Source organism: Callorhinus ursinus, unplaced genomic scaffold (genome assembly GCF_003265705.2).
Source record: "Callorhinus ursinus isolate GAN/ISIS: 27379988/994484 unplaced genomic scaffold, GSC_fseal_2.0 scaffold11, whole genome shotgun sequence".
Taxonomy (NCBI): domain Eukaryota; kingdom Metazoa; phylum Chordata; class Mammalia; order Carnivora; family Otariidae; genus Callorhinus; species Callorhinus ursinus.
The window spans coordinates 49,789,854-49,817,703 of NW_027397073.1; the positions used below are offsets into that span (position 1 = coordinate 49,789,854).

At 44.4% G+C, this 27,850-nt stretch overlaps 1 protein-coding gene across 2 annotated transcripts in view; it reads right to left on the minus strand.

Annotated features, from left to right (window-relative positions):
• COLEC12 (collectin subfamily member 12) overlaps positions 1-27,850 on the minus strand; it is a 187,514-nt gene that overhangs the window by 33,436 nt on the left and 126,228 nt on the right. The window contains exons 1-2 of one of the 2 annotated variants that reach the window (XM_073898445.1): positions 5,992-6,037; positions 4,588-4,630 (exon numbers count right to left, since the gene is read on the minus strand). Coding sequence is in view for 1 of the 2 variants with exons in the window: in XM_025886872.2 (XP_025742657.1) it covers positions 6,345-6,467 (123 nt within the window). In the remaining variant the exon portion in view is untranslated. Of the gene's footprint in view, positions 1-4,587; positions 4,631-5,991; positions 6,038-6,344; positions 6,468-27,850 lie in introns of those variants that run through there. The other variant, XM_025886872.2, reaches the window with a different exon arrangement.

Genomic DNA, 27,850 nt, shown 5'->3' on the forward strand with positions numbered 1-27,850 from the left:
TTATATGTTAAAAAAAAAAAAAAGAAGATAGTAGGAAGGGAAAAATGAAGGGGGGCAATCGGAGGGGGAGACGAACCACGAGAGACTATGGACTCTGTGAAACAAACTGAGGGTTCTAGAGGGGAAGGGGGTTGGGGGATGGGTTAGCCTGGTGATGGGTATTAAAGAGGGCACGTTCTGCATGGAGCACTGGGTGTTATACGCAAACAATGAATCATGGAACACTACATCAAAAACTAATGATGTAATGTATGGTGATTAACATAATAAAATTAATTAATTAATTAAAAAAAAAAAAGAAGAGTGTGTTTCTCTGGAAGTGATTCCTGTGAGATCCAACTTCTAGCAGCTTGAGATCAAGTCTGTCTTGGTACCACCAATGGCTTTCTGAGAAGAATGACTTTTTTTTTTGAAGCATGAATATATTTTGTATATTAATTGTGAGGTAATGGGGCCAGTTATTTTTATTCATCAACTGTCCCACCCATGCATGAGTACACGAGAAGAGTCTCCTGGCTCCTACCAGGAAGCAGAAGTATGTTCCCATGCTCTCATACAGACGTATGACCCAAAGTGAACCAGCCCCATGGCTCCTAGCACCTTCCCTGGAGAAGCCTGGCATGCTCTCCCTCTCAAGCTTCTAGAGTGTGGCTATAATAAAATGTGTGCATTGCACCAAATGCTCTTTCTCACCCAAGCCCTTCCATGTGCTCTTCTTTGTACCTAGAAAAGGTAGAAAGATTCTTCCCTGGACTCTTCACCAAGCCAAGACTCGGCTCATCACTTTCTGTGGGTAATTTTTGCTGTGGTGCATCTTGCAGAATTCTCTTGGCAAGCAGTCCTTTCTCTGCTATAGGACTTACTTCACTGTGTGGTCCTGGCTTGTTTACTATTAGATCCTTTAAGGCAGGAAAATTTGCATTCAGTTTTATCTGTAGCTCCTAGTGTGTAGCACTTAGTAGGTGTTCAACACATATTTGTTTATTACGCTACTTACTTACATCAGTGAGAGTCTGCCTGCTGGCTCCTGAGGCCTGTGAAAAACTGGCTGAACTAGAGGTCATACAAACATACATACAAAGACATACAAACCACCCCCCCGGGAAGCCTCTGCACTGTCAAGGAGTACAACATCCAGGTGAATTACCACTGCTTTTTTTTTTTTTTTAAGTGACTATATAGACAAGAGAGGTATGATTATAATAATCTATACCTTAAGACTGTTAGATAGGCATGCACATTTGTAAATCCCCAGAACTTCTGAAGAACACAATGTTTCATCTGCATTTTAGCAAAGTTAAACCTTAAAAAAAAGATAAAGTATAAAATGTTGATGAGTTAAGATTCAGTTTTGATCCTCAAATCAAAACACATGCCTCAGTCTGTCCTCAAACCACACACAGGATCTTCAGTCCCGCCCTTTTTTTCCCCCGGAAGCTGAAGAAACTTCTAAATATGCTGACAGGCAGTCATTTTCTACCCTCTCTAATTTTCCTTCCATTTTAGTTTTAAAAAACACAGAACTGTCATGGACAGAGAATTCAGGTTTGTGCAAAGGGAATAAATACATTTGTGAAAGACAAAACAAACATCTGTTAGGTTTCTCTTGGGTGCAGTGAGGAAGCTACTTGCCCGGGCCCCCGGCCACAAGTGCTAATGAACTGGTTACATGCACCGGGGCTTGTGTGTCTGCGTTTAAAAACAGGATCTGGGTCTAAAGCTGCAAACTTCAGGGCTGCAAAGCTGGCAGCTTGCTATTGCCTACAAATACTAGGCTGAGGGGCATCCAGAACCAACACCTGCTGAAACAGCACACAGCATTTTCGTTGGTTCTTACTCTTACCTTATCAGCTCAAGTTGTCAATCAGGAAAACAGTGGCAGAGCCATCCTCCCTTACCCTAGAAACTCCCAGTCTACTGATGCAGACCTCAGTTTGTAGATCTCTCTGATGTGAGGAAGACGAACATGAAACAGAAGAGTTCCTGGCAGTCTGTTTTTTCATGGGCTTCCCTTTATTAGAAACTATTTCTTGACAGAGAATTTTTCTTCAGAATATCACTGCTTTGGATATCATGCCCAAAGAGTTCCCTCTTCGAGTACCTAAAGCCTAATCCTCTAAGACAATCTGACAATAATACCTTTTCTATAAAAGCCTTTTGGTACCATCCCTTGGCCTGGGCCATTAACCTCCTTCTCCCTTGTCATAATTCCACCCATCCTTCAGGGTCCACTCCAATCTTACCACCCCAACGTGCTAAGCCTTCCCTGACGATTGGATTTCATACCACACCAATAATAACAGCCTCTATTTATCCAGTGCCTACTCTTTAAGAGGTGCACTGCACCATCACCACAGTTAATCCTTAAAACTGTTATTTTACAGATGAAGAAATTGAGGTTCAGAGATGTTCAGTAACTTGCCCAGAATTACACAGCTTGTAAACGACTAAGTGAGATGCAGGCCAGGAGAGCTAATTCCAAAATGAATGCTTTCTCTAGAATTCCACATCGCCTCTTATTTAATACTTCTTTTTCCTCAATATAGTTACCTCCCACAAGAGACACAGCTCATGGTCCAGGCCCTGAGCACAAGGAATGAGAGCAGGGCCAAGAGCTCCTGCCTGGTGCTCACGGGTGTCTGTCCCAGACTGCGGTCCTGAGGGGGAAACATGCCCCTGCATGGGTACCTGGGACTTCCGGGAATACCAGCTGCACTCCCCCGGAATGCAATAAAGACATTCCTACCTTGAACACCACTTCAGTTTTCATTACAAAAATATCGAAGATCTGGTTGTCGGGTGTTACCCTGGCTTCTAACAGTAGCCACCCAGTGTGATTTGATGCCGGTCGGGAAAGCCTACCGATCTAGATGTCACTGCTACTGTAGCAGAGCTTAGCAGCAAGGTAGACATTCTATGACTAGGAATGTCGAGTTAAAGGAGATTCATTTTGGAAAGAGTCAGATTTCTTTCTTTCTTCTTTATCTTAATTCCCCTAAGATGGATGCCTGCTGGGCAGGACAGTGGAGTACGATTTTCCTGTTCAGGGAATGTTCTGGAAGAAACACAATCCACTGAACTTAAGACATGTCTTCTGCCATGGAAGATCCATGACAGAGAATAAAGAGCCCAAGGCAGAGAATGCCCCAAGCTGGAACAGTCCAAGAACATGGTTTCTGTAAAGCAGCTGATGAGCCTCAGGGTCGCAGCTACTGTATAGCCCTGTGTGGGTGACTCAGCAGTTCCCTGCCTTGTGCAGCAAATTCTCTAGAAGGAACTTAGGTTATATCTTAATTCACAGTCGTGTAAGTGACATGAAAGGAGAAGTAAAAAACTGTTCTGAGAAAAACAGTATGGAGTTGCCTTTGCCAACTCTGATACATAAAGCAGTTTCTATTTTATTTCCTAACTTCTCCTTCAGAGAAATATCTCCTTTCACTGAATATGCTTTTTCTTCCTTTCTTTTTTGAAATGGAGATAGTTTCTCTAGACTTCAAAGGGAGATGTGGGAAAGGAGAACTAGGTCTTATCTTTCTCCCTTTTACAGTGTGGGGTCACTAGAATCTTATCAGCAAGAAAGAAGAATTGCTGTACAAGTAAAAAGAAAACACATCTGGAAAATATCCACATTTTAGTTCATTAAGACTATGTTTGGAAACCAAAACTGCATGTTGTATTATATTTGTCAGTAGACGCCTGAGGGATGGGGGCCCCTGAGGAGGGAAAAGGGGCAAGACCATCATCTCACGTCCACTAGTACTTGCTCCCTCAGTGTCTCCCTGCTTCATCCTGGACAGATTACACCCACAGAGCAGGACATGGCGATCTTTAGGATCTTAGACTTCTAGGTAGGGCTCTGAGTGGTAGCAATGCCTTAGGTGCAGAATGGCTTGGAGGTCCCTGGACATTGATTGATCATCTTTACAGAAGTTGGCCCTGATCTATAATCCAAACATCCATCCATCCATCCATCCATCTTCCCTCTCATTAATTTATCCAGTAACTTTACTTGGTGCCTAATAAGTACCATGAGGCTAGGTGCTAGTGGGAGATAGAACAAACTAAAGATAGGAGTCTCTTGTCTTCATGGAACTTAGAGTTTGGGTGGTGAGACAGACAAGCCCCCTGGCCATAATGATAGGTATGACAGGGGCTAAGAGTAAATCAGGGAGTGCTATGGGAACAAACAGGAGGGCCTAACTTAGCCTCCAGGGACTTCCTGCAGGTTGTGGGTCTAAGTGAGACATAAAGGGAAAGGAGCCTTTTAGGTGGAGAGCAGAGAAAAGGTGTTCCCCACAAATGGACCAGCCCATGTACAACATGCCAGAGCTGAGAAGGGTTTTATAGTGTCATAAAAATGGAGGAAATATTTATACTTGAAAAACAAATAAACAAACAAAAACCCTCTCCTTTGGAACTTTCTGTGTAATTCTAAAGGCACAAAGATCCTAGATCTTCTTTCTTTGCAGAGGTAAAAATTACAAAATACCATATGGTGGTATGCTCCTCAAACCTCTGTCAACTCTTTCAGTAGTTAAGTGTTTGCTTTCATGATATCACACAGTACTGAGCCCTAAAGGTACTTACTAAACAGCTGTTTGATTCCAACCTTCTCCTTTGTCTGGGTTTGCTGAGAAAAGTCAAAGAGAGGAGAGTAGTGACCTAAATAACCTGGTAAAGGAGGAGAGTCAGTCTGAATTACCCAGGACATAAAAGACCCTCCTTTTCCCCACTAGGCTCGCTCCCCCACCCCTTGTCCTGCCTTGCCACAATTTAATAATCTTTCTTGACGCTTACTTTGTTAATCCTAGTTTGGATTAACTAATCACAAATGTATAAAATGACCTGGTAACCTTCCAGATTTCCATTGCTCAAATTCATCAGTCAACACCCTACAGGATGCACACAATTTTCCATGTGTGTGGCCTCAGAGATGGGACTTTCAAGCCTCAACTATACTGAGTATTTTTAACATTTTGCCATTCTACTGGCTACAGCTGTATAAATGCAGTAATGAAGAAGCAAGAAACACAGAAATATAGCCGCTATCTACCAGGACCAACTACGGGACAGGCGGTTCAATGACATCATCTTTGCTCATCCCAATCACCTTGAAAAGTGGCATTACTAATTGCCATTGTAAGAAACAGGAAACTCAAAGAGGGTATGGAGGCTCCAGGTTACGGAGCCATGTGGAGAACTTAGCATGATGCCCAGCATGTCAGCAAACACTTAATAAACATTCACAATTGTATTACAAATGGCAGAATCAAGAGTGAGCTTGGATCATCTGGCTCCAAAGCCCATTCTCATTTCAAGACATTGGGTTTCCTCAGGAAACCTCTAGACGCTGGGAGAGAGGAGAGAGGAGTTACAGGTTGGAGGGAATTCACTTTGAATCTTTCTCTCCCCAAGGAGAGAAAGTCTATGAGCCAAGAAACAGAGAAGGGAACACGTGGGAATTCTCCACTGTTAATCTGTCAGTTCTGAGGGAAGGCAGCCGGGATGGTTGCTGAGTGAAGGTTTTGAAGATCGGCAGCCCCCACGTCTGCCTCTTGCTGAAACCAGACGACATGTCTGTGTCATGTGTCTTTGATGGGAAGGCTTCCATGACTGTTTTCTATAAAAAGGTTTATGCAGCTCGTGATTCTGAATCATGACACCTTCTACCTGTGGTGTCTGGAACGGGTGTGGTGGGGGGGAGGGGAAGGGGAAGGGGGAAACCCACTTTGTCTGCAAGTCTGAAGATTTAGGCCAAAATCTTCCACTGACCTTAAACCAGACAAACTAGAAGGATACCTAACATCCCATAAAGTATTGTTGGGGTGGCAGTGCTCCCTCTCTGTTTAACTTCTACAGGACAATATTTTTATGGCATTGTATAAACAACAGTGGTCACAGTAAATGTGCTGAAGAGGAAAAAAGGGAACTAGCTGCCCAGTCCCTGGGGTGAAGTAAGTCATATCTCTGGAGATCTTGTGTTTGGCTTACCCTCGGTCAGTATAATTTTCCTGTGTGCTGACTCCAGGGTTTCCACAGGACCTCTTAGAGATAAGATGAAAAAAGATTGAGGAAGAGGGTGGAGCTAGAAACAGGTAGGAAAACACAACAGTGAGGAAAAATCTTTATAACTCATAGAGGACCTTTATGATTGTTGAAATGCATGAAAAGGACTCAGATCCCACAGCTACAAGAAGCTCAAGACAACAAAGTTTATGATGTTGCTTACTTGTGCATTTGAGTTGTATTAATGAGATACTTCATACTTGAAAACGTTTTTTTTTCATGTTTAAATTAATAAAGGGAAACCTGCCATTTGGAAAGAAAAAGGAAAGAGTACTTACCTTTGTATCCCAAAATGGCTACTGTGATTGTTAGCAAGGCACACAAAATGTATAATAATATGATAGAAAACTTCAGTGCCCAGTTATTTTTACATTTGGTACATTGTGTTCCTTCCTGAATACCTGTAAGAGAAGTCAAATTTTAATAGTAGTAACCAGAGATATCATTTTGAAAAGTATCTTTCTGCATGTTGCTTCAAATACTATGATGAAGAGTAATTTTTACATATGCCTTCCTATAGGATGAGTAGTATTTTATAAACATACATAAGCACTTTACATATTGCCATTATGTTGTTGTAATTTAACATTGTTGTATTTAATAATGACTTGGAAAAAGCACATAACTTTGTCTCAGAATAATTTCAAATCCATTATAATTAGATTTCACTAAAAATCTCTACATGGCAAAAGATTTTAAACACCCAAATCTACTTGTTTCAGCTCTTATTGGACCTATAGCAATTCAAACACAGCCAACCAGAAAAACTGCGAACCGTCCCTTGATGTTTGTTTCAGCGGTGTGCTTGAGCTAATTCCTACTGGCTTACAAGAGTCAACTGTTAAATTTGTAGGAATTTGGGGAACTGGTTGTTAAACTGTTGGAAGCCTGAAATCAGCCCTGGAAGGAGTATTTACACCACGGAAATTGGCGACCACCACCAATTGTGACAGCCCCCCACCCCCACTGTTTTACCATGCCACTGGCTGTAATGCCCTATAACCTATAGCAGAAAATATAGGTAATTTTATGATTAAAATGTTCAATTGTAACCATTTTTGTACATTATATGTATACAGAAAACAGACGCTGACCCTTATTTAAGTTATCACAGTGATTTGAATAACTAGGAAACTAAAAAAAAAAAACAGACATTTTTGTTGAGAGGAGGTAAATTTTGACTGCTCAACTGTTCAACTTTTTGAAAAACGTTCTAGTCTAAGTGGTAAACCACCATCACTTCTGCAAGTGACTCCAAAAACTAAACCTATAAAAAGGGAATTTTCCATCGGATTGATTAGAAACACAGAAGACAAAGACTGTGGGCATTTTAATGTGAAAATCACATTGTAAGGAATATCGGGAGATCCCTTGTTTTCCTATGTGCATCTTTCTAATAGCATCTCACAGGAGCAACAGTACATAAAGGACTGATCTCCTATAATTGTGCTCAATAACTTTTGATGGGTAAATCGTGAGGATTAAGCTACAGCCAAAGTTCCCCCCTTTTGGTTTGTAATTTTACGCATGGTGCCCTTCTTCAGTGAAAAGAGTTCTTCAGCTGTGTTTAATGCAAAATGATGAGAGAAACAGCATAGAACAATGACTCCAATTTAACTTTCAGGGTTTAACCAATCCCTCTGGTGTTCTGTGCTACAGACTCAAGGGGAGGGGATTCGATCCATCTGTGCCATGACTTAAGCAGGGATTCTCAAACTCTGGGGTGCATCGGACTTGTCAGAACAAAGCCTTTCTAATTCAGGTCTGGGAAGGTGCCTGAGAATGTGGATTTCTAACAAGTTCCCAGGGGATGCAGACACTGCAGTTTGGCTGCCATGCTTTTGAACAGTCTTCTCAAACTGTAAAGCGCTTACAAAACACACTGTCAAATGCAGATTTCTGATTTAGTAGGTCTGAGGTAGGAGCTAAGATTCTGCATTTCTCACAAGGTCCAGAAGATGCTTAATTGGAGAGATACATTTTGAGGACCTAAGGATCATGCTGGATCAACCTTTGGTTAGCCAACCCTCTGAAGGTGAAGCTGTAAAATCCAACTCAAACAGACCAAGAGTAAATCAACTTCTCGGTATCAGTTTTCCCATTTCTTTTACTCTGTTTCCTTTCCATCCTCCTTTAATCAACTCCTGGATGTCTCAGCACCACCTCTCCTGTCCAGTACTGAACTCGGTACCATCCCCACCAAAACAAAACTCCAACTTCCACCAATGTCCGTGTTTCCATCCAACCTAAATACGACCACTATCCCAATACCTCACTCAAAGACACCTTCAAGTCTTCTCATATATTCCTTAATTCACTAAGTTGCCAGGCCCTGCTAATCTTCCCATGGGACATTTTTATCACTCATCTCATCTGTAGGTTATTGCTGTTCATTTCCTGCCCACACTGTACCAGATTCTGAGCTAGATGCTTTCCACACGGCATCTTTAGTCGTAACCACCCTTCAAGGAGGCACAGTAGTGACAGCTGAGATGGCATCCCACAGACACCACAGCCAGGATTCAAAGCGGGGTCTGTCCAACTTTAGGCACCATGCTCTCTCCACTTTGCCATGGTGACTCTCTCTGGTCATCCCTTCCTCTCCACTTCACTGCCATGGTCCTCGTGTGAGACCCTTTCATCTCAGTGGGAGCTTCCTCTTCCACTCCCATTGGAATCCAGCCTCACCTGGTACTCAGATACTGCTATCCTCATGACAATGCCAAAGAGGAAAAAAACAAAAACACTTCAACAGCTCCTCCTTAAATAAAGGATGAACACACACACACACACACACACCCATCAGCTCTTAGACTCTCTACAATCTGGCAGCTTAAAATGAAACAAAGACCCCTTATATCAGTCAGAGTGAAGATAGTTTTGGAATTAGGAAAAGGGGGAAATGTAAGGAGACCCACAAACATGCCACACCTCATGTCCAGAACCCATAAAACTTGCTTTGGTGGCAACTGTAAGCAGAGAAGGGTGATAGACACAGCGATGTCGGACTGACCTCCCTTGGAAAGACTGGATGACGCTTTTGTGGCTGATGGGGAATTTCATTCCTTTTGGATTTTAGGACGGTGGCGGATGAGCTCTTTATGTCTCTCTAGGGCGATTTCTTGCATTCCATTAGCAGAGCCATTCCATTAGAAGATTTGGTCACAGGGGAGGTTAGGGTAGATAAGAGAATCTAGGGTGAGAAAGTTGCTTAGAGGTCATCTGGTCAAATGTCACTGTGTTATTGATGGGGAAAGTGAGGTCAGTGAGGCAAAGCAAATCCGAAGCCACGTGCGCACACTCTCAGGGTGAGGGTCCTTCCCTCCCGCTCTGCCCATGTGTGCTGCTGCTGTGTTTGCTGCCGGACCTCCTGGGCATGTGATCTTCAAGCCGATTGCTCCCAGACAGTTGTCACTGGTTCATATTCTGAAGAGCAAGGTCACTTCCTCCCAATGTGCCTTTCTTGCTGCTGATTGTATCAAGCATTTAATCAATATCAGATGGCACCGCCTGGCCTCCCTTTCCACTTGACACACGTTCTGTGTCTTGTTTTTTCTCTCCCCAGAGACTTATTTTTAATAAGAATTCTGTTTTATCCTTCCCTCTCTGCCCTCCGCTGGGAGGACATCTGGCCAAACATACAGATGCCTACTACAAAGAGACCCTGCTGACTCATGAAGCTGGGGGACCCCCTCCTCCTTGAACCAAGATGGTCACAGAAAACATCCAAGAGAGATATCCCCGTGTTACCAGCCTTTGTACTGTTTGTTTTCTCAGCGTTACTTTCCAAAGACTTGGGGCTTTGTTCCTGTTGGAGGGGGTGGAGGTGGTGGGAAAGGCAAGGGAATCAACCTGCAGAGTGCTGCAGATAAGACATTCTAGCTCAGGAAGTGAAGCAGTCTTGCCCGTTACCGCCGGGAGACTTGGCGTATCGAAAATCCTGGCCCAAATAGCACATTTGCAATTCAGCACACCACAGACAGAACGCGCCTGAAGGATTCCTGTTTTTCCATTGGTTATCCCTCTTAAACGAGCTCCCGCTGAACTTGATTCTTGGCTCATGTTTTAAATGTATTTTCCAGTGTCCAAGTCTTTATTATGCAAAAAAAAAAAAAAAAGGAAAGAAAGAAAGTTTGGGGGCCCAGTGAAATTAGAATCGCTCTGGTCAACTCCTTGGGCATTCCATGGAAGTTCAGGATAGGCTGACAATTTGGTCCCCAGGGCCCAAACTCAAAGTTCCCCGGGTTGCCCTGTTTCCAATAACACATGTTTAGAGTAAGAAGAGTGGGGGCCGGGTGGGGCCGCCGATCAGGGGGCGGCGGTTAGCTGGCTGGAGAGAATAATTGAAACACTGCAGGAATGACAGTGCAAAGGGCCAGAAGAATTCACCAGCAGAGAATTCCTTTCTGCTGTGGTTCTCCATAAAGAGCCCTCCCAAGTGCTGTGGTCCAGGCTCTGATCCAGTCTGTTTTTCCAATCTTTTTGGGGGAACAAAAGAGTCTCCTTCATTCACTATCATATTTTTCTGCCATCACTGAAGGATGGCTTGTCTTTTGAAATGGACTCATGCTGATCAATCCCCTTCCCTGTCAGGTGAAGCCTGGCACTGTGGGCAAGTGTGGGACACTCCTGGTCTGTCTTAATTATCACAAGTGTCTACAGAGCTCGGTGGTGTTGCCATAAAGATCATGTTACCAGAGAGAAGCTTCAAAAAGCTGGTGGGTTGCAAAATCCAGAAAACCACAGGTCTTGATCTGAGATTTGCAGTGACCTTTTCATGGGGTTTTTTTATAGTTATTAATCTACTGCCTGGTGGCATATGTTCCCATAAGCCCACGAGAATGCTTTGGCTCTAACAGTAAAACTGATGATTCAAATAAATTCCTATAATTAAAATGCCCTTAAAAGCAACAAAACAGTATGAGTTAACATCCTGGTTAGCTATTTGGATGTTATGTAATATCACTAGAACAAAAGTTAAATATATAGAACACTTTATCCCACAAATAATTAATTTTTCCTTATTTATAAAGGCCATTTACTAAATGACAGAATATGGATTTATAGTTAGCAACAAATTTTTTTTATTAATGAGTAATTTAGTTCCCCCAATATAAATCTTAGCCCTGGACACCTTATTACACCATGTTTCCTAAATGATGTGGAGAAGCATGAAAACAGAAGCAGGGTAAGACTTGGGAATGAAATAACTTTCTGCACAAAATAAAAGAAGCCTCATAGCATCCCTGTATTCATAAAAGTGTATTCAAACCAGGAAAATTATTTAGAAGAGAGTTTTAGGAGTCCGAAATCTTCGGCACTCATTGTGAGCTTATATTAATATTCTGTACAGTCAACAAGGGTATAGTTTTTCTTTTTTATTAAAACATTTATATATGGCAGTTAGCTCTGGTTTGGGTTTAATGTTAAGAGTCTGTGTGATTTGTTTAAAATTTATCATTTATACCCTGCCTACTAAAAAAGAATTGTAGGCAAAAGCCAGCTATAATGAGCCACTCAGAATATATAGCGCCTGCCAGAATATATAGTGTCTCAACAGAACACAATTATTTTCTCTGTGGTTTTTATAAGAAGAAATCCTTTATTATATGAACTGTACACAAATGCTTTCAATTCTGAGGAAAGGAATCCTCGTTCATCGGAGAGCTCAAGCATCAAGTCTCCAACATTTGTCTCTCCTCGCTGGCCCCCTTCCTCTTGGCCCTATTCCTATTCATTTTATTCTAGGGACACAGCGTGAACTGTCAACAATCCTGATGATACATTTCAGCAGCCCTGACTACTTCATTATCTGGCACTACCAAACAATGTCCTTCTGTGATTAGGCACTGAGTCTTTTAATGAAAAGGACTTATGAAAATGCAGCTCCAGCTTGGGCCATCAGAGTCTGTTGTATAATTGAGCTGGACACATACATTGCACAGGTATTTGGAAGAAGGCCACTGGACATTTGTTTAGTGGGTGAGAGTTTGCCATCGCTGCTGGTGCAAAGAGTAACTGTTGAGGATGGCTGCTAGTCCTGAGGCCCTCATAGGTGTCAGGCACCCTCTTCTGGTTACTTACAATGCCTTTAATGATTCTGCAAAGTAGGAATTCTGGCCCTAATTTTATAGAGTTTAGGAAAGTGCCCGTCAAAGAGGTTGACTATCCAAGCCAGTAACTGGCTGAGCTATAAGATGAACTTAGGGTTATCACATGCTGCTTCTCTAAGCTTACTGACTTCCAGAAGTGGAAAGCAAAACAAAGCGAGATTAAGGATGCCTAAAAAGATAAACTGCAGAAAGCTGACAGGTTAGACTTCTAGAAGTATTCTGTCAAAATAAAGGGGTGCAGAACCATCTTTTCAAACATTGATAGAAGATGCCTTTCTCAGAAATGAGCAGTAAAATTTAGTCTCCAGTAAGTTAACTATTACAGGCCTGGGGCTTCTTACAGGCTGTAATTTCTGACTATTCTGTGGTGACATACTGAGCAGCAAGTTGATTCCACCCTAAATAAATGCTCATTATCTCTGTGAGAGGTCAGGATTGTCTTGAAGGTTGGTTGGTAAGGTCTGTTAGCCCTTCAGGGGAATCATCCCCCATTGGCGATGGAATTTTTGGAATGGGGTGGGCTGGGAAGAGAAGGTAGCTTTATAATTTCAAGGCAAACTATGAGACACGCAGGGGACTTGCCCGGTTTAAGTCTGACACCAAAACAAGTTGGTTGCTCCTACTGAGTTTTCTTCTGGGCTTCTAGTACACGACATAGTAGCCACCAAAGCCAGTGTCCAATGGCTCATTCATCTATGGATGGTCGTCAATACCTCCAGAAGTTGGGTGAGGTAAGAGAGTGGAAAGAAGGCAGTGAAAGAAGGATTTATTAAATGGTGATAAAAAAAATTAATTTATCTCTAGCCTCTTATCCCCCTCAAACAAAAAATCTGCCTGGAGTACATTGGCAAAACCCTTTTACAAATACCAGCTTGAGCCCATGTTTCAGAGATCCATGGTAATTCTCCACTGCAATAGTAAGTCCCAGGTGGCTCAAAGTAGATTCCAAGTTGCACACCAGCTAGCATCTAACCAAGAGGGTTCAAAGAACCTCAGGGCTAGGAAGAGAATCAGCTGTCGTCTTGGCCAACATCCATCCTACAGTGAGGAAACTACAGTTCAGTGAACTCCATTGTCTTTGCCACTCAAACATGAGCCAGCCCTGGCTTTAGGCTTCAGGTTTCCCAGTTCTCCTCCGGAATTCTAATTTAGCTCCCTAAACCCTGCCCACTTCACCATGCTTCTTTCTTGGTACATCCCATTATTCATTTATTCAAGAAATAAGTATGGAGGGGCACCTAGTGGCTCAGTTGGCTAAGCGTCTGCCTTCGGTTCAGGTCATGGTCCCAGGATTCTAGGATCGAGCCCTGTGTCGGGCTCCCTGCTTGGAGGGGAGCCTGCTTCTCCCTCTCCTTCTGCTGCTCCCCCTGCTTGTGCTTTCTCTCTCTGTGTCAAAATAAATATATAAAATTTAAAAAAAGAGAAATAAGTATGGGCCACCTACTATGTACGAGGCACTGGGTGTAAGGGTCAACAAAACAGACAACAATCTTGGCTCCTATGGAAATTATACTCCAGTAGGCGGCTACGGTAAGGTGTTAGGAGGTGATAAGCACTTTGGAGAAAAATAAAGCCAGGAATGAGCAAAGGGCATGTGGGAGAGGAGGTGGATGGCAATTTAAATAGGGGGGTGGGTCAGAGAAGGCTTCAGCGAGTACACGGAAGCAAAAGCTTGGGGAAGTATGGGAAAGAGCACCAGGGTACCCACGCGGAGCTCATGCTGCACCCCCCGAAGATCTGCTTATTTCTTCTCCAGGTCTTGAGATGTGCCCTCCTTCTCCCCACAACACATTTTCTCTCCATGAAATGACTTCTTTTGAACCTTCACTCACACATCTCCTCCTCAATGAATCCTTTCCTAATATTAGCCTCGCCCCAAGCCCTGCTGGGCTTGAACCCTTTTAGTACCTGTGTGGTTCACATTGCATAAATCTATGCACCTGTGTGTTTTTAAAGGCCGTGGCACGGCTACCACCTCCTGTAGGTGTGGGGATTTATTTCTCTGTACTACTGCTTTTGCATTTCTCTAAACACACCAGGTAATTCTCTAGAACTCTACACATCAAGCAGTTTAACAAGTACATGGCTGAGGCATAGATTCTGGCAGTGGGAAACAAAGGCTCTGTCACTCCCCTTAGGGAACACATCTCCCCCCCAACCCCATCTCACACAGGTTGGAAGCAGCACGCCTCCCCTAGCTCTCAGGTGCCCGGATCTCATGAACTTCCCTCCCACCTTTGTGTCCAGCTTTCTGGTGAAAGTGACATACGGATCTGTCTTGTTGGCCAGGGGGTAGCCGTCCTGGGAGAGCATTCAGCTCAAAGGCCTGACAGTCAAAATGCAGACATCCTGGGGAACCCCTGTCCTCCCCAAACAGTTGGGTACCCACAGCCAGAAAGGAAGAGTTTTCTGTTCACCACAGGAGGTGGGGAGTGCAGCGGGGTTTACCAACTGAAGGAACGCAAGGTATTCTTTAGACCCCGGCCCAGCCCGAAACGAACCCCAAGATCTAAAGCAGCAGGGCAGCATTTCTACTCTTTCTGTCCCTTAGCACTTACAAAACTAAATCCGACAGGGCGAAGATGAGAGATATAAACCCACAATCCAACATCTGCCTTGAGTGTTGTTGCTTTAAAAAGTGTTATTTTAGGGGCAGCTGAGGAGCTACTATCAGGATGATGGGAACCCTGCTGAGCCAGTTAATGACAGTGTGTTTGCTGCTTATCACTAAAACAGTGTTGGCGCACGTGGGAATTATGCTGTGGAGCTGGTGCTGGTATAAAAAAGAGATTAATCCATGCTCTCTCACATACCTACTGGATTTCTTTAAACCAACAGAACTAGTGTTTTGATGGGAAAAAAGGGGCTTCCATGTAAATGAAAATATCAATCAGCCTGACAGACATTCCTCATTCCTTTATGAATACATGTTTTTTTTTTACTTTCTTCAAGTGAAGACTATAGTTGAGGACACTTAAGGGAAAACTGAGCCAAGACAGAAAATGGATTTTACTGTCTGTGTTTTAAAGTAATTATCTGCTCTGCATTGAATGTAGCCTCAGTTCTGAACTGTGATGAGAAATGAGTCAATCAACTTGAAATGACCCAAATGAGGAAACACTGGCAAATAAATAATGAGGGGAGTGGGAGGGATCTATTTTAGAGACTATGGCCCCGCCGTAAGAGGAGTGAGGTCCCTAGGTTGAAGTGAAGAGCCTCCCATTCACCAGCTTGTTATTCATACTTGCTATTAAGTGTGGACAAAGGACAGAGAGAGGAAGAAATGTTTCCATGGGGCAGAAGCTATGGTTGTAGAGGTCAAAGGAAAATAAAAATGGAAACCTGATACACAAAAAAGAAGGCATGCAGGGGTGCCTGGGTGGCTCAGTCATTAAGCATCTGCCCTCGGCTCAGGTCATGATCCCAGGATCCTGGGATCGAGTCCCGCATTGGGCTCCCTGCTCCGTGGGAAGCCTGCTTCTCCCTCTCCCACTCACCCTGCTTGTGTTCCCTCTCTCGCTGTGTCTCTGTCAAATAAATAAATAAAATCTTAAAAAAAAAGGGCATGCAACCGAATTATAATTGAATATAAAGTAAATGGGAAAATGTATGCTTATTAAATTTTCCATGACTTTGTAAAGAATTCAGAAGACAGCGTTAAATTTAGAAAATTATCTAAAACTGAAATAACTAGATAAAAATGGATAAATGCACATATTTGTATAGACACACAGACACATACATAAATAAAGTGATTTTCTTGACAGTAGAGATGTTTCAAAAATGGATTTCTAAGTCACAACTCAAATTCAAAATTTCCCATAGATTCCTCAGGGGTGTGCTGGGGCCAACTGATGCTGACTGATGAGAACCAAGGGTTTGTATCTCTTCACAACTCCATGTTCAGTGACTTTCCATTGGCAGCTTGGAATTGGTCACACTTTCTTTACACCAAAGAAATCAACAAATGCTACAAAATCAGGACTTCTACCTCCTGGAGGGCTGGTTGTTCAACATCTGCTGGGCTGCTACTCAACCTGATGCAACTGACCCATCACATTTAAACAAATCAAACTGCTCTGTCCATATGGGGAAGTCACTGGAGAAGTTCAGGATCATTGGACAGAGTGAAGGTTATATTGGACCTTTGTTCCTTCTCTCTCCCTCCAGGTTACAGAGATCATATGGGCACTCTTATTAGTGATATTTGTGCACACTAGATGTTTTGAATTCAAAACTTCCATGGATATTTAATACATTTCAAATTCATGATCTCTGCAGGGTACGATCATCTTAGATTCCCAGTGAAACTGACAATGTTAAGGGTTCAGTTCCCACATGTCTGTTAACTTCATACCACGAATACAGGGTTGACTTAACTCTGACCAACCACCCTGAAAGTGAATTTCCCTCTCGCCTGGGAGATGAGGTACAGGACTGGCTTGATCTGTCACCCACGTCAAGTCAGGTGGCAAAGTTATGAGGTGGAGCACAGATGAATCAGCCTAAGGACAGGCAGTGGTGGAGGACACACGTGGGTTCAGATGAAGGAATCACTATAGAGGAAGGGATTCCAAATGAGAAGCCTCAGTCTGGAGGATATTCTCTTTGCCTCCTAAAATCATGCAGGGATTAAAACCCCAGCTGCCAAGCAGAAAAAATCCAAGAGTCCAAAGGAGCACAAGACCTCTGAACATTCATGAGATGCACAAATATCTAACAGCAACAACCAGACCCAAAGACAGAAACAGAAAAACATCAGAAATACACCAGCTGAGATGCCAACAGTGGAGGCAAAATACCTTTTGAACTTGACCTCTTGTAGCAAAGAACTGCACAATTTGGTCCAGGCCACATTAGCTCTCGTCAATTATTCAATGGAGATCAGACATGCAGAAAATATATACACAGTTTCACCAATATGAACTTCTTAGTTTACGCTATCACTTAATTGTATTTCACGCTCAAAGAAATGCATCTTATTGCCCAAATGGCCAACAGCTTCTAATTGGATCTGTAAACTCGTTAAACAGACGGAAAGAAAAGCTTAGGACAAGTCCAACCCACACCTAGCTCAGGGTTTTCTCCATTACCCCAGTAAATATGGAATTTGAAATCTGTATCAGAATCACCCACCAGGGAGTCATTCATGTATTTCATTTCTAATTTGTAGCATATATTTGTTTACATTAATTCCTCCTAAGCTGTATATAGTTTAGAACATAGTATGAGTTTATTGCTTATTATTCTTTAAAATATCCTGTGGTTCCCTCCAGTTAAAAAGTATTTGTCTCTCTCGCTCTCTCTCTCTCTTTTTTTTAAAAGATTTTGTTTATTTGAGAGAGAGCGCACGCACACGAGCAGTGGGAGCAGCAGAGGGAGAGGGAGAAGCAGGCTCCCTGCTGAACAGGGAGGCTGACATGGGAGGAGATCCCAGGACCCCGGGATCATGACCTGAGCCGAAGGCAGATGCTTAACCAACTGAGCCACCCAGGCGCCCCAAGAAGTATTTGTCTTGAGTGGCCACTACACAATGGGATGCCAGGGATGGGCTCAACTCAGCAGACCAAGGACACACACGCCTTCTAGAATAGGGCCCAAAGCAGGGCTCTTCCTTCCTGGGGCAGCAAAACTTCCCCAGGAAGTCTTGGAGGTGTTGGAAAAGCTCTCCTCCTATTGCTGACAGGCCAGCAGTATGATCTTGCAATCAAAGACAGTGTTATTTCATTACTTTCACATCATGCATGCCCCTGAAGAGGAACTAAAAAAGAAGGATTCAGTGATTCACAAAGCATCCATTTCTAAATGAGGAATAAAATCAAGTCTGGACTTAATAACCCCAGCTACTATGCAATGTTCCTTCCGGCCAGAAAGCAGCTGCGTTATAGCAGCAAGTCTAGTAAAGACAACCAACCACCTGCAAATACAGTCTGCCGGTTGCCCTGAAACAATCCATCATTTTATACAGCACTTAGGGGAAACAACACCTAATAAACAACACCTAGTAAAGCATAGGAACATATACTCCAGTAAAAGGAAAAATCCCACTTACAACTGTGGTTATGACAGTGCTTATAAAATTAGAAGCACTAATTTACTAGGGTATACAGAGCCCCCAGTGACTATGTGACTGTAGATTTACTCAATTGTATCTATGAGACTACGGCCTAGAAGTAAATCTTCTTGGCTTTGAGCTTGGTGGGAAGATCTGATGGTTTCCATACTTGCTCACTTCCCAGACAGACATCACGGGTGGGCACAAATCACCTAAGAGAAATGTTCATTCAAGTGGGGCCGGGAGAGTCAGGGGCTCAGGGAGGGCTCCTTCTTTCAAAGGCTTTGGTTGTACAGGCCTCGGGGAGGATGGAAAGGCTCGCAGAGCAGGGGATAGAAATAACCCCCCAAAAAAATTTTTTTAGGAGAAGAGCTAAGACTTGTGATTATCTAGAAATAACAGAAGAAAGGGGAAAGCTGTGGCAACAGGGAAAGGAAAATAAACAATAAGAGGCCTTGGGAAAGACACTCTAAGGAAGGTTGCTATCACTGAGTCCTCTGTGTCCCAACCAGCTGGGTGGAATGTCGGACACAGAGATGACACAGATTATTGGCAATGAACAGCAGGTTCTAGAGAGTAAAGAGAAAACAAACTTGTGCACGAAACAAGTCGTGTAAAATTACTTGGACATCAAGGGCACAATGAAGCAAGTCTGTTAGGTAAAGAAACGAGTACCAATCTCTCTCCTGCTGTTACAATGTGGTGATGCTTACTTCCCAAATGGCCAATACTAAGGCTTGAGATCTAGCTGCACACCTGGTCCTCAGAGCAGGGCAAGACCTCAGCTTCCACTCAACTCCCTCCCACCCCACCCCACTGGCCCCAGAGCCATGTGCCCTCATGTGGCCCGCAAATTGGGACCCAAACACAGTGGTTCAGCCCACACGCCAGGCACTGCCCATTTGGGGTGCTATGTCGAGACAACTAAAGTGTTCTCTCTTGGTAGATGCAATCCAGAGTTCTTCCTCAACCTCAATGCCTCTCCCTCCTCCCGCCCTCATGAAACAAAAATAGGTACTACATTGAAGAGACCAAACCGACTGGGCTTATCTTTACTCTGCTATCTCATTTCTAGTAAGTCAAGCACCACGGTTCTGAGTCTCTGCACCACTGCCGGGAACAGATCAGTCAAACCCTTGAATTCGTGCAGGGAGTAGGTGCAAAACAGTTTCCCAGCTGTATCATTCTGTAGGGTGATGCAAGGGTGTACCTCAAACCACTTTCTGCCAAGGGGACGCATAATGCTGTGACACAGGAAGTGTACTGATGCCTCACGCACAGGGGATCCAGTTGGCCTGATCTTCCAGCAGGAAAAGGCTCTGGGCAAACAGATTAAACCTCCTCCCATCTTTCCAGGAAACAGAGGACAGCTCTGTAGCAAAAGATAATGAATCCCTGAGAGATTGGTATTGTTATATCATCAGACAAGGAGTCCATCAGACTGAGGTGGCTGGCGTGTCCTGGCGGCCTACATAAGCAAACCAAAACCTAAGTCTGTAAATGCCTCTAGGTTACAAGATTGAAACCTAAGGACAGCCAACTAGGCCTAAGCATTAGCTAATCAATTAATTTCCTTTCCTTGCTACAGGGCACCTTCTCTACAGAAGTCTCTTCCCCTGGCTCCTGTGGGTGGAGCGCTTCTAACTACTTCTGTTTTGTCACTGCCCCCATTTGAACAGATGTTTGCTTCAACTCTCAAAATTCTTAATATGCCTCAGTTTATCTTCTAGTAGTATATTCGGGTTAGAGAGGAACAGAGACTAGGGCCAGGACAAAACTGAAATGTCACCTGTGTTGGCGGACGGAAACACAGACTGAACCTGAAGCAAGTGTCCTTGTCATGTTTTCCTTTTAAAATTTCCATCTTGAGGGGCGCCTGGGTGGCTCAGTCATTAAGCGTCTGCCTTCGGCTCAGGTCATGGTCCCAGGGTCCTGGGATCGAGCCCCCATCGGGCTCCCTGCTCATCAGAGAGCCTGCTTCTCCCTCTCCCACTCCCCCTGCTTGTGTTCCCTCTCTTGTTCTCTCTCTCTGTCAAATAAATAAAATCTTTAAAAAAAATTTCCATCTTGATCAAAAATGTGAAATTTCTCAAAATAAGCAGACTTCTACTTCATAATTTTTATGGCGGATCTTCTCTACTTATCAAATATAAGCTTATCGTATTTGATGTTTCTGATGGCCCTTTTTCTCCTCCACAGTGATAAACAGGGGGGCCCGTGGACGCTTCTGACCCTGATGTGAGAGGCAGACGTCGCTTCAGTCAGTAAGACTAAACAGTGGGGGAAGGGGCAGTGTGGACATATGGAAACAGATTCAGACAGGACCAGAACTATTTCCGTAGCCACAATGATGAAGGGTTTTTACCAGTTCCTTTAGTGAGGAGGAACTGGAACCTGATATCAAAACCCACTTTATGTCCTTTATAGTTTATTGTATATAATTATGTACCATAAACTGTGCAGGGTTTGCATTCCAGAGCGTGGGATCAGTCATTCTCAACAAATCTTTTTGGTAACTTCTCTAAGTCCCAGCTAAGAACCCCTTGAGGGCTTCTCTGAACTGGGCCCAGTGGACTAATGTGCCCCGAGGGGAAGCAGCGACCCACCGAAATCCCCCTTCAGGTATGTCTGCAGACAGCAGTGACCAACAGACACTCCAGGTGCACACCCTGCGTCCGGTACCAGAACGGGTCCGCATGTGCCAGCATGACTTCAGGAACATCTCTTTCTAGCACTGACTGCTGCAAAGTCACTATGCTTCCCTGTTAAACTGTTCTTTTTGTTCCCCTCTGCAGCTGGGACCTCATCCTGTGTGTGAGCCCTGTCCACAAAGGACCCGAGGGAATCGGGGGGGAGTGCTTCCAAATACCTAAGGCCTAGGTTGTTGTTTTAAACTATCTGGCTCATGTGCATGTCTGTAACGCATTGCTAAAATTGGAGGTGTTTCAAAGACAACGAGGAGCATATGAGAATAAGTGATCTAAATACAGCCGGTGAATTCCTAGCGGTTTAGTCACTGGGCAAAAGGAGGCAAAACACCTGTGTGATAGCACACCTGATGTCCTCAAAAATACATTCCATGCCTTCTAAGAGACCACAATTTATCTATCTTGGAAACCCTACAAGTAATATTGGTTAAATAGAGATATTACAGATTCTTAATATCAGGAAACTAGACCCCTTTTTGAAATGTATATATTGTCAGGTTAATGCACTACCATATCCAAGGTTGCAAATATGGCCTGCAGTTGTGATGAAGCCATTCAAGGAAGAAGCAACATGAAAGTCATGACTTCTCTCCCCCAAAATGCACCCAGACATACATTTGGACTTTATTTCAGGAGATGTCTGAGCTCTAGAAGCCACCCATACCTAAGGCTCAGAATTTGCAATGCCTGGCCTCTCACAGGAATATCAGGATATCGTAATCCTTTCCAAAAGAATTTATAGGTGCTAGTGAGTTCTCGGTCACACTGAGGGAGCAAGCCCATTGACAAACATCTCCTTCTGCATCCTTGCTCTCCATTGGTTCTCTTGGTTGCCTGGCCAAAGCAATATTTGTCTGTGAGTCCCTGGACCAATAACTAATGCAAAGTGGAACAATACAGTATGAATCATGAGTGCAGACCACAGGCATCTATGCAGCACTTTAGTAGTATCCTCAAGACAACCCAATGCAGAGAGGCAGCAAAGGATGGAATCATCCCAGAAGGGAGGAGGCTGGATGCAAATACAGGACAAGTTGGGGAAACTTCATCTGTTGTTAAAATCAACAAGTACGATGTTGACAGTGGAGGCCCAGATGTCCTGGTAAGAAATGTCCTACTTAAACAGTCTCAAAAATTTGGCAAATGTCCTTGTGGGAACCAACAGTAGGGGCAGCAGCTGTAGTGAATGAATCAGAAGTGTCCTTTCTACACATCTGGCTTCATCTTGATCATGTCCCTCCTCTGCTCAAGCTCTTCTGGTAGCTTCTCTTCTGAGACACAGAGCTGAGGCCTGTAAAGCCCTATACAGTCTGTGCCCCAACCGTGACCTCTCTGACCTCATCTGCTCTCCCCTTTGCTTCTTCAACTCCAGCTCCACACTGGTCTCCTTGCTGCACCTTGGATACACCAGACGCACTGCTACAGGACCTTTGCACTTGCCTTTTCCTCTGCCTAGGAATCTCTCTCCTGGATATCTTCACGGCCCCCCCCTCCCCACTTTCTAAAAAAGTCTTTACTCAAATGTCATCTTGTCAGAGGGGCTTTTCCCTGATCATTCTTTTGAAAATGATGACACTACTCTCCCCCATTCCCCATTCCCGTTTTATTTCTCTCCATAGCACTAAGCACCATTTAACATGCTATTTATTTTACTTCTCTTTTGTCTTTCCTCAAAAAGAATGTAGGTTTCATGCAGTCAGAGATTTCTGTCAGTTGCAACTCACCACTGTATCCCCAGGGGCTAGAATATGGCCAGCATGGTGCCCACCCCACGGGGTTGTTGAGAAGATTAAATGAGTTAATAATACATGTAAAACACCTAACACCACACAGCATATAATAGGAATTATATAAATGTTGGCTATTATTTTGAATTTTGTTTTAAACTTCATGACAACCTAATGAGTAGTTACTACTATGCCATGTTATAGATCAGGAGACTGAAGCTGAGAATAATTCCCTTGAGGTGACATCTTAGAGGTTGGCAGGACCAGGGTTCAAACCCAGATCTGACTCTAAGTTCTGTGCTCTCATTCCCCTCCCTCTGCATTGTCAGTCCTGGGGTAGCAGAGGGGGCAGAGATCCATTCGTTCTGGAACAAGCCCAATGCCTGAGAAGGCTCCAGCCCAAGGGAGTTGGGGCGGGGAGGGCAGGGAATAAAGTTTCTTGGATCCAGAGACCTTTATGCTGTGAACAAATCTGAAATGGGATGTGGCATTCTGTTTACTTCCCAACTTCACCAAAAAATGTAAGAGAGCCTGCCAATTAAAAAATGTTTTCATGACCCCAGAAAATCCATGTACTGGAGACATTTACGTTCAACAGTCCTTCTACCATAACAGGAAAAAGAGGTAGAGCAGAGGAGTTTATTATAACAGCTGCTTTCATACCCAAAACAAGGTTTGGCTGTTTTTGGCAGGTTGTACTGTACTCGTGTTGGCAAGAAGCTGACGGACTGCGTGAGTTTCCTTTCAAAAGATCATTTTGCTTCCTCAGAGAAACCCATGACTGGACTATCTAGTGTGAACTGCAGCTGTTTGTTCCTCCTTGGCTCCTCTGTCCTCCTGGGGCCTCCAGCCTGCCCAAGCTTAAATGGGGCACGAGCCTGCTAAGCAGAAAGAGCGTGGGCTTGGGAATTGTGAAGATCTTGGTTAGAATCCAATGTTTCCTTTCTGAGTGGTGCCACCCTCCGAGACGCAGTGTCCCCAACCACGGGGCTCGATGAGGACTAAGTGAGGCCGACAGCCCTCCCAGCGTATTAGCAGGCACTGCCGGCAGTGATGACTACAATACGGTTTTCTTTGCGACTTTAGGTGGCTAGAGGCTTGAGTCCCCATTTCCTCTGAGGGTTCTCCTAGAGATTCCATTTTACAAAATGCACACAGCAGAGAATGTACAATGCAACTCCTTTCCTGGGGGCTTTTTAAAGAGTGACTTATTTGCACCCCCCCCCCCACTTCAAACCTACAAGGTGGGCAAGAAATGACACAAGGATAGGTATCAGGAGCCCGCCCTCCCCCCTGCACGTATCATTGTTCTTGAGCTCCAAGAGGGGAGGAAAAGGAAGAGACAGAAGGGGAGGACTGGATGATGGCCTGGAGGGTAGGGCTTCACTGCGTTTTAAACTGGAAATCCTACAGGAAGCAAAAGGTTTCTGGCTCCCAGAACCGGGGCTGTGCTGGGCTGTGCCTCTTGGGACACGGAGTACACAGCGAGCGGCTGAAACCATTTCAATGCTAATGGTTTCCAGACGGCAGAAGAGCAACCAGCACACGATGCACTCGGCACAAGTGAACCCAAGGGATCTGATGCCCATCAGTCTGGCTCGTGGCCCAAACTCATAAAGAACCGATGTGAATTAGAGCGGGACCCCCAGCGAACTTGGATGCGCTCGCCGCATTGACGGCACCTGCTGCAGTATCCCCATAAGGTATAGCCTCCTGTGAGCTGCGGCGTATTGGTCAGTGCAGAAGCCACCTGGCTCCATCCCCCCGCAATGCTTGCTCCTCGGCGTGCAAGTCTGAGACCCACACACGGCACAGGTCTTGCTGCACAAAGGAAATGAGCTTCCCAAAGTGTCTGGGAGATGTGTGCTGGGCTGGGTTTTTGGACCCAGGCTGTTGTGGAGGGAATCCTTGGCCACTGCTGGCAGCTTTGAAGACCTATTTTTGACTTCAAAAGCCTTTAATCCTCTGTCTATTCAGAGCCTCAGCTTGGAGCATTTGCCTTTCAAAGAAAGACAGGGAAGCCAGTGAGCAGCAGAGGGAACGTAGATTCTAGATTGCTAGATTCGAACCCTGCCCCCCTCCCGCCCAGCTGGGCACCATTAAGCCCTACTCCTGGGTTCCATCCTGGCAAGGAGTGGGGTTGGGGAAAATTAGGTGTGTGTGGGGGTTGGCTACACTCCTTCCCCACTGAGAGGGCTGGGGTTTAATTCAGATGTCAAAACATCCCGTGCCCCAAATACTAGTTCAACCAAAAGGAAAATATGTGACCATGTACAACCTCAGCCTCCACCCTAGATCCAGGGGTGACAGTCCAAATATTTAATCAATGCTCCGGTCAATCAGAAGGAATGTACCACGGTCCCCCCCCCCCCCGCCCCTCGCTGAGCATCGGCCTTGCCTATATCCTGATAGAGACGTTTTAAAAATACCACGGCAATTACTTGCGGGTGGAATATCCCAGAGCAGCCAACACACTTTCCACTGTTGACATGGAGCTTTCACTGCCTGGAGCTTTTCCTGGAGGGCACCCTGCTCCATGGTAGTCTGGCCACACAGAGCTGATGGTACATCAGAAGATGGACTCTATGCCCCAGTTGTGAATTAAAAACAAGAACGGTTATAAAAGTAGACAGATGAATGGCAATTTTAAGTTGTTCCACTGTTTCGGGAAAGTGGCTGCAAGGACAGGTGCCAGGGCTTGGAGAATATTCTTCCATTCCTGTCAAACTGTGTTAAAACCCTCAGTGTATTGCTTTGTGAACCAAAAGACTCAGATGCTGCTGTCACAGATCCCTCAGCAGAAGACCAACATGGAGTCCCGAAGGGCATGGCTAGCGAGGGAGAAAGAATGAAGCAAACAGCACCCAGTTCCCACCTGCCAGAAACTTACAATCAAGGTCTTTGCAATTATGGTCACAGCTGTAGATAACGAGCCCCTTCCACGCAGCAGCCTGTACCACTTTCCGTGGGGAAGCTGAGTGCCACGGGACGTACTAACAGAGCCATATTTTGTCTTGTCCTTTCAAGACTCTTCCAACACGGTGTATTTCTTCCCAGTCTATTTTCCCTTGTCCTTCTCACCCCTAGATTTCTACCCTCTCAATCCTCACCTTTCTTTTCCATCTTCCCCTATAGCCAGCTCTCCGCAGATTCTTAGCAGTTCCACATCATCCTTCTGGTTCTTTCTTTCCAACAGTGCCCTCCAGAATCTTCCCTCTGGACTGCCAGGAAGAACCCCGAGTGCCCCTGGGTGAGGGTGGAGTGGGGCAAGGTGGAAATGTGCAGGATGGTTCCCAACACGGTGCCCACACCAGCCCAGGGTTCACTCTGGTAGACCAGACCTGGATGGACTAGTCACTCTTTTATCACAACACTAGATCTTCCCTGGGAGAAAAAGTTGTAACATGAAACCTAAAAATTTTGGAAAAGGGAAATTGGAGGGAAAAAGGAAGAAATAAAAGGAGTAAAGAGCAGAAGAGAGAGACTCAAATTCAGACTGATCACATCGAACTCAGGTCAGAGTTCAAAATACTAAAACTGTTTCTAATGTTCCACTAAGTAGCAGGCTCTCAGTGCCTCTGACAAGTGATTTAAGGGAAATGGTCTGTTCCCAAGGGGGCTCATGAATCTCCACGCATGATGGTTCGATTGAGAGAGTCTGCAGTCACACAGTTGGTAAGGTGGCAATGCAAAAGTCAGAAGTACAAGGGAGGAGCTCATTCATCAACCCCGACAGGCGGGATTGCCCGGGACGGTGCTAGGGACAAGAGCCATCTGGTAGCTTTGCTTGCAAGACCAGATTAGGAAAGCACCAGCCCAGAAACCACAAAGGAGAAGATGAAGCTGTATTTCCGGAGGAAAAAGCAAAGATTTCTACCCAAAGCTGAGGTAAGAGCTTTATTTATTTTTTTTTCCAATGATGAAGAAAGAATCCTACTTCCCTCTGATTTAAATTATTTTTAGCATACATGCCTCAGCTTTGATGCCCAACACGTCTGGCCATGTCTCTCTTCCCCAGCCTGAAATTTTTCAGTAGCTTTCCAATGACTTGAGCATAAAACGTAACTTCCACTGCATGGCACCTAAAGGCCATTGTGAAGGGACCTCCACCCAACACTTCTCCTTGTCTTCTTCCTGTATTCTCAGCTCAGACTTCAGAGGACTTGCACCTTCCAGATTACACTGTCTCATGCTTTTCCATCTGCTTGGGACACCTCCTGTTTGCCTGCCTGCCTGCCTGTCTGCCCAAATTTTACTCATCCTCTATAACCCATCTCAAAACTCCAGCTCCTTTGGGAATCCTGACTTCTACAGGGTTCCCTCTCCTAGATGCCCATGGCACTTGAATGAGATCCCATTACGCTAATTATCTTTAACTGTAATCCAGACTAGAGCTGTATCTTTCCGTCTTTTTACAACCAGTGCCTCGCACACAGGAAGTGCCCCAAATGTATTCATACTATTCAGATATAATCTGTTTGAATTCTGTATGTATACATATTTAATTACACACACACACACACACACACACACACACACTATGTCATCACCTTATCACCTCCTGCATCTCTAGGGTTATGGGTTCTAGTTAGGACACTGGTTAGAAGTTTCTGACCAGGGCCCTAAGGTTGAGATGGATGTGAAGAAGAGAGTGAGTTGTATATCAGAAATCAAGTTTGAAACCTGGAAATGAGTGGCTCCATGTGCTTAGAAGTTTCCTATTCAGAGGCCTCAGCTTTCAACTCAGGCAGAATATATATATATCTGGTTGCAGAGAGAGGGGGCTGGAGCAAAGTGAGTGAGAACAGAGAGAGGGGTACAGGGTCTTGTGCAGAGTCTTTCTCCTGGTCCCTTTCCAGCCACCTGGGCAAAGAGCCCCCTGGCTAGTGGTTCCATACAAAGAGTCATATATTATTTCCATCCATTTCAATTTCATTTTTAATTAGCCCTTTCCCAAAGAACCACAGAATGTCAAAGGTGCTGACATAAGCAGTTGAGACTTTTATAAATGTCAAAGCCAGTGGAGCCAGATTCAGAGAAAGACAGGTAAGTGCAGGAAGGGACCCCTTGCATTCCAAAGCATGTGCAGAAAAGTGCAGAAGTGGGTATTTTTGAAATAGTCCATTGTACTGAGACATAATTCTGCTCCAAAACCTCAATTTTCATTAAGTCTGGCATGAA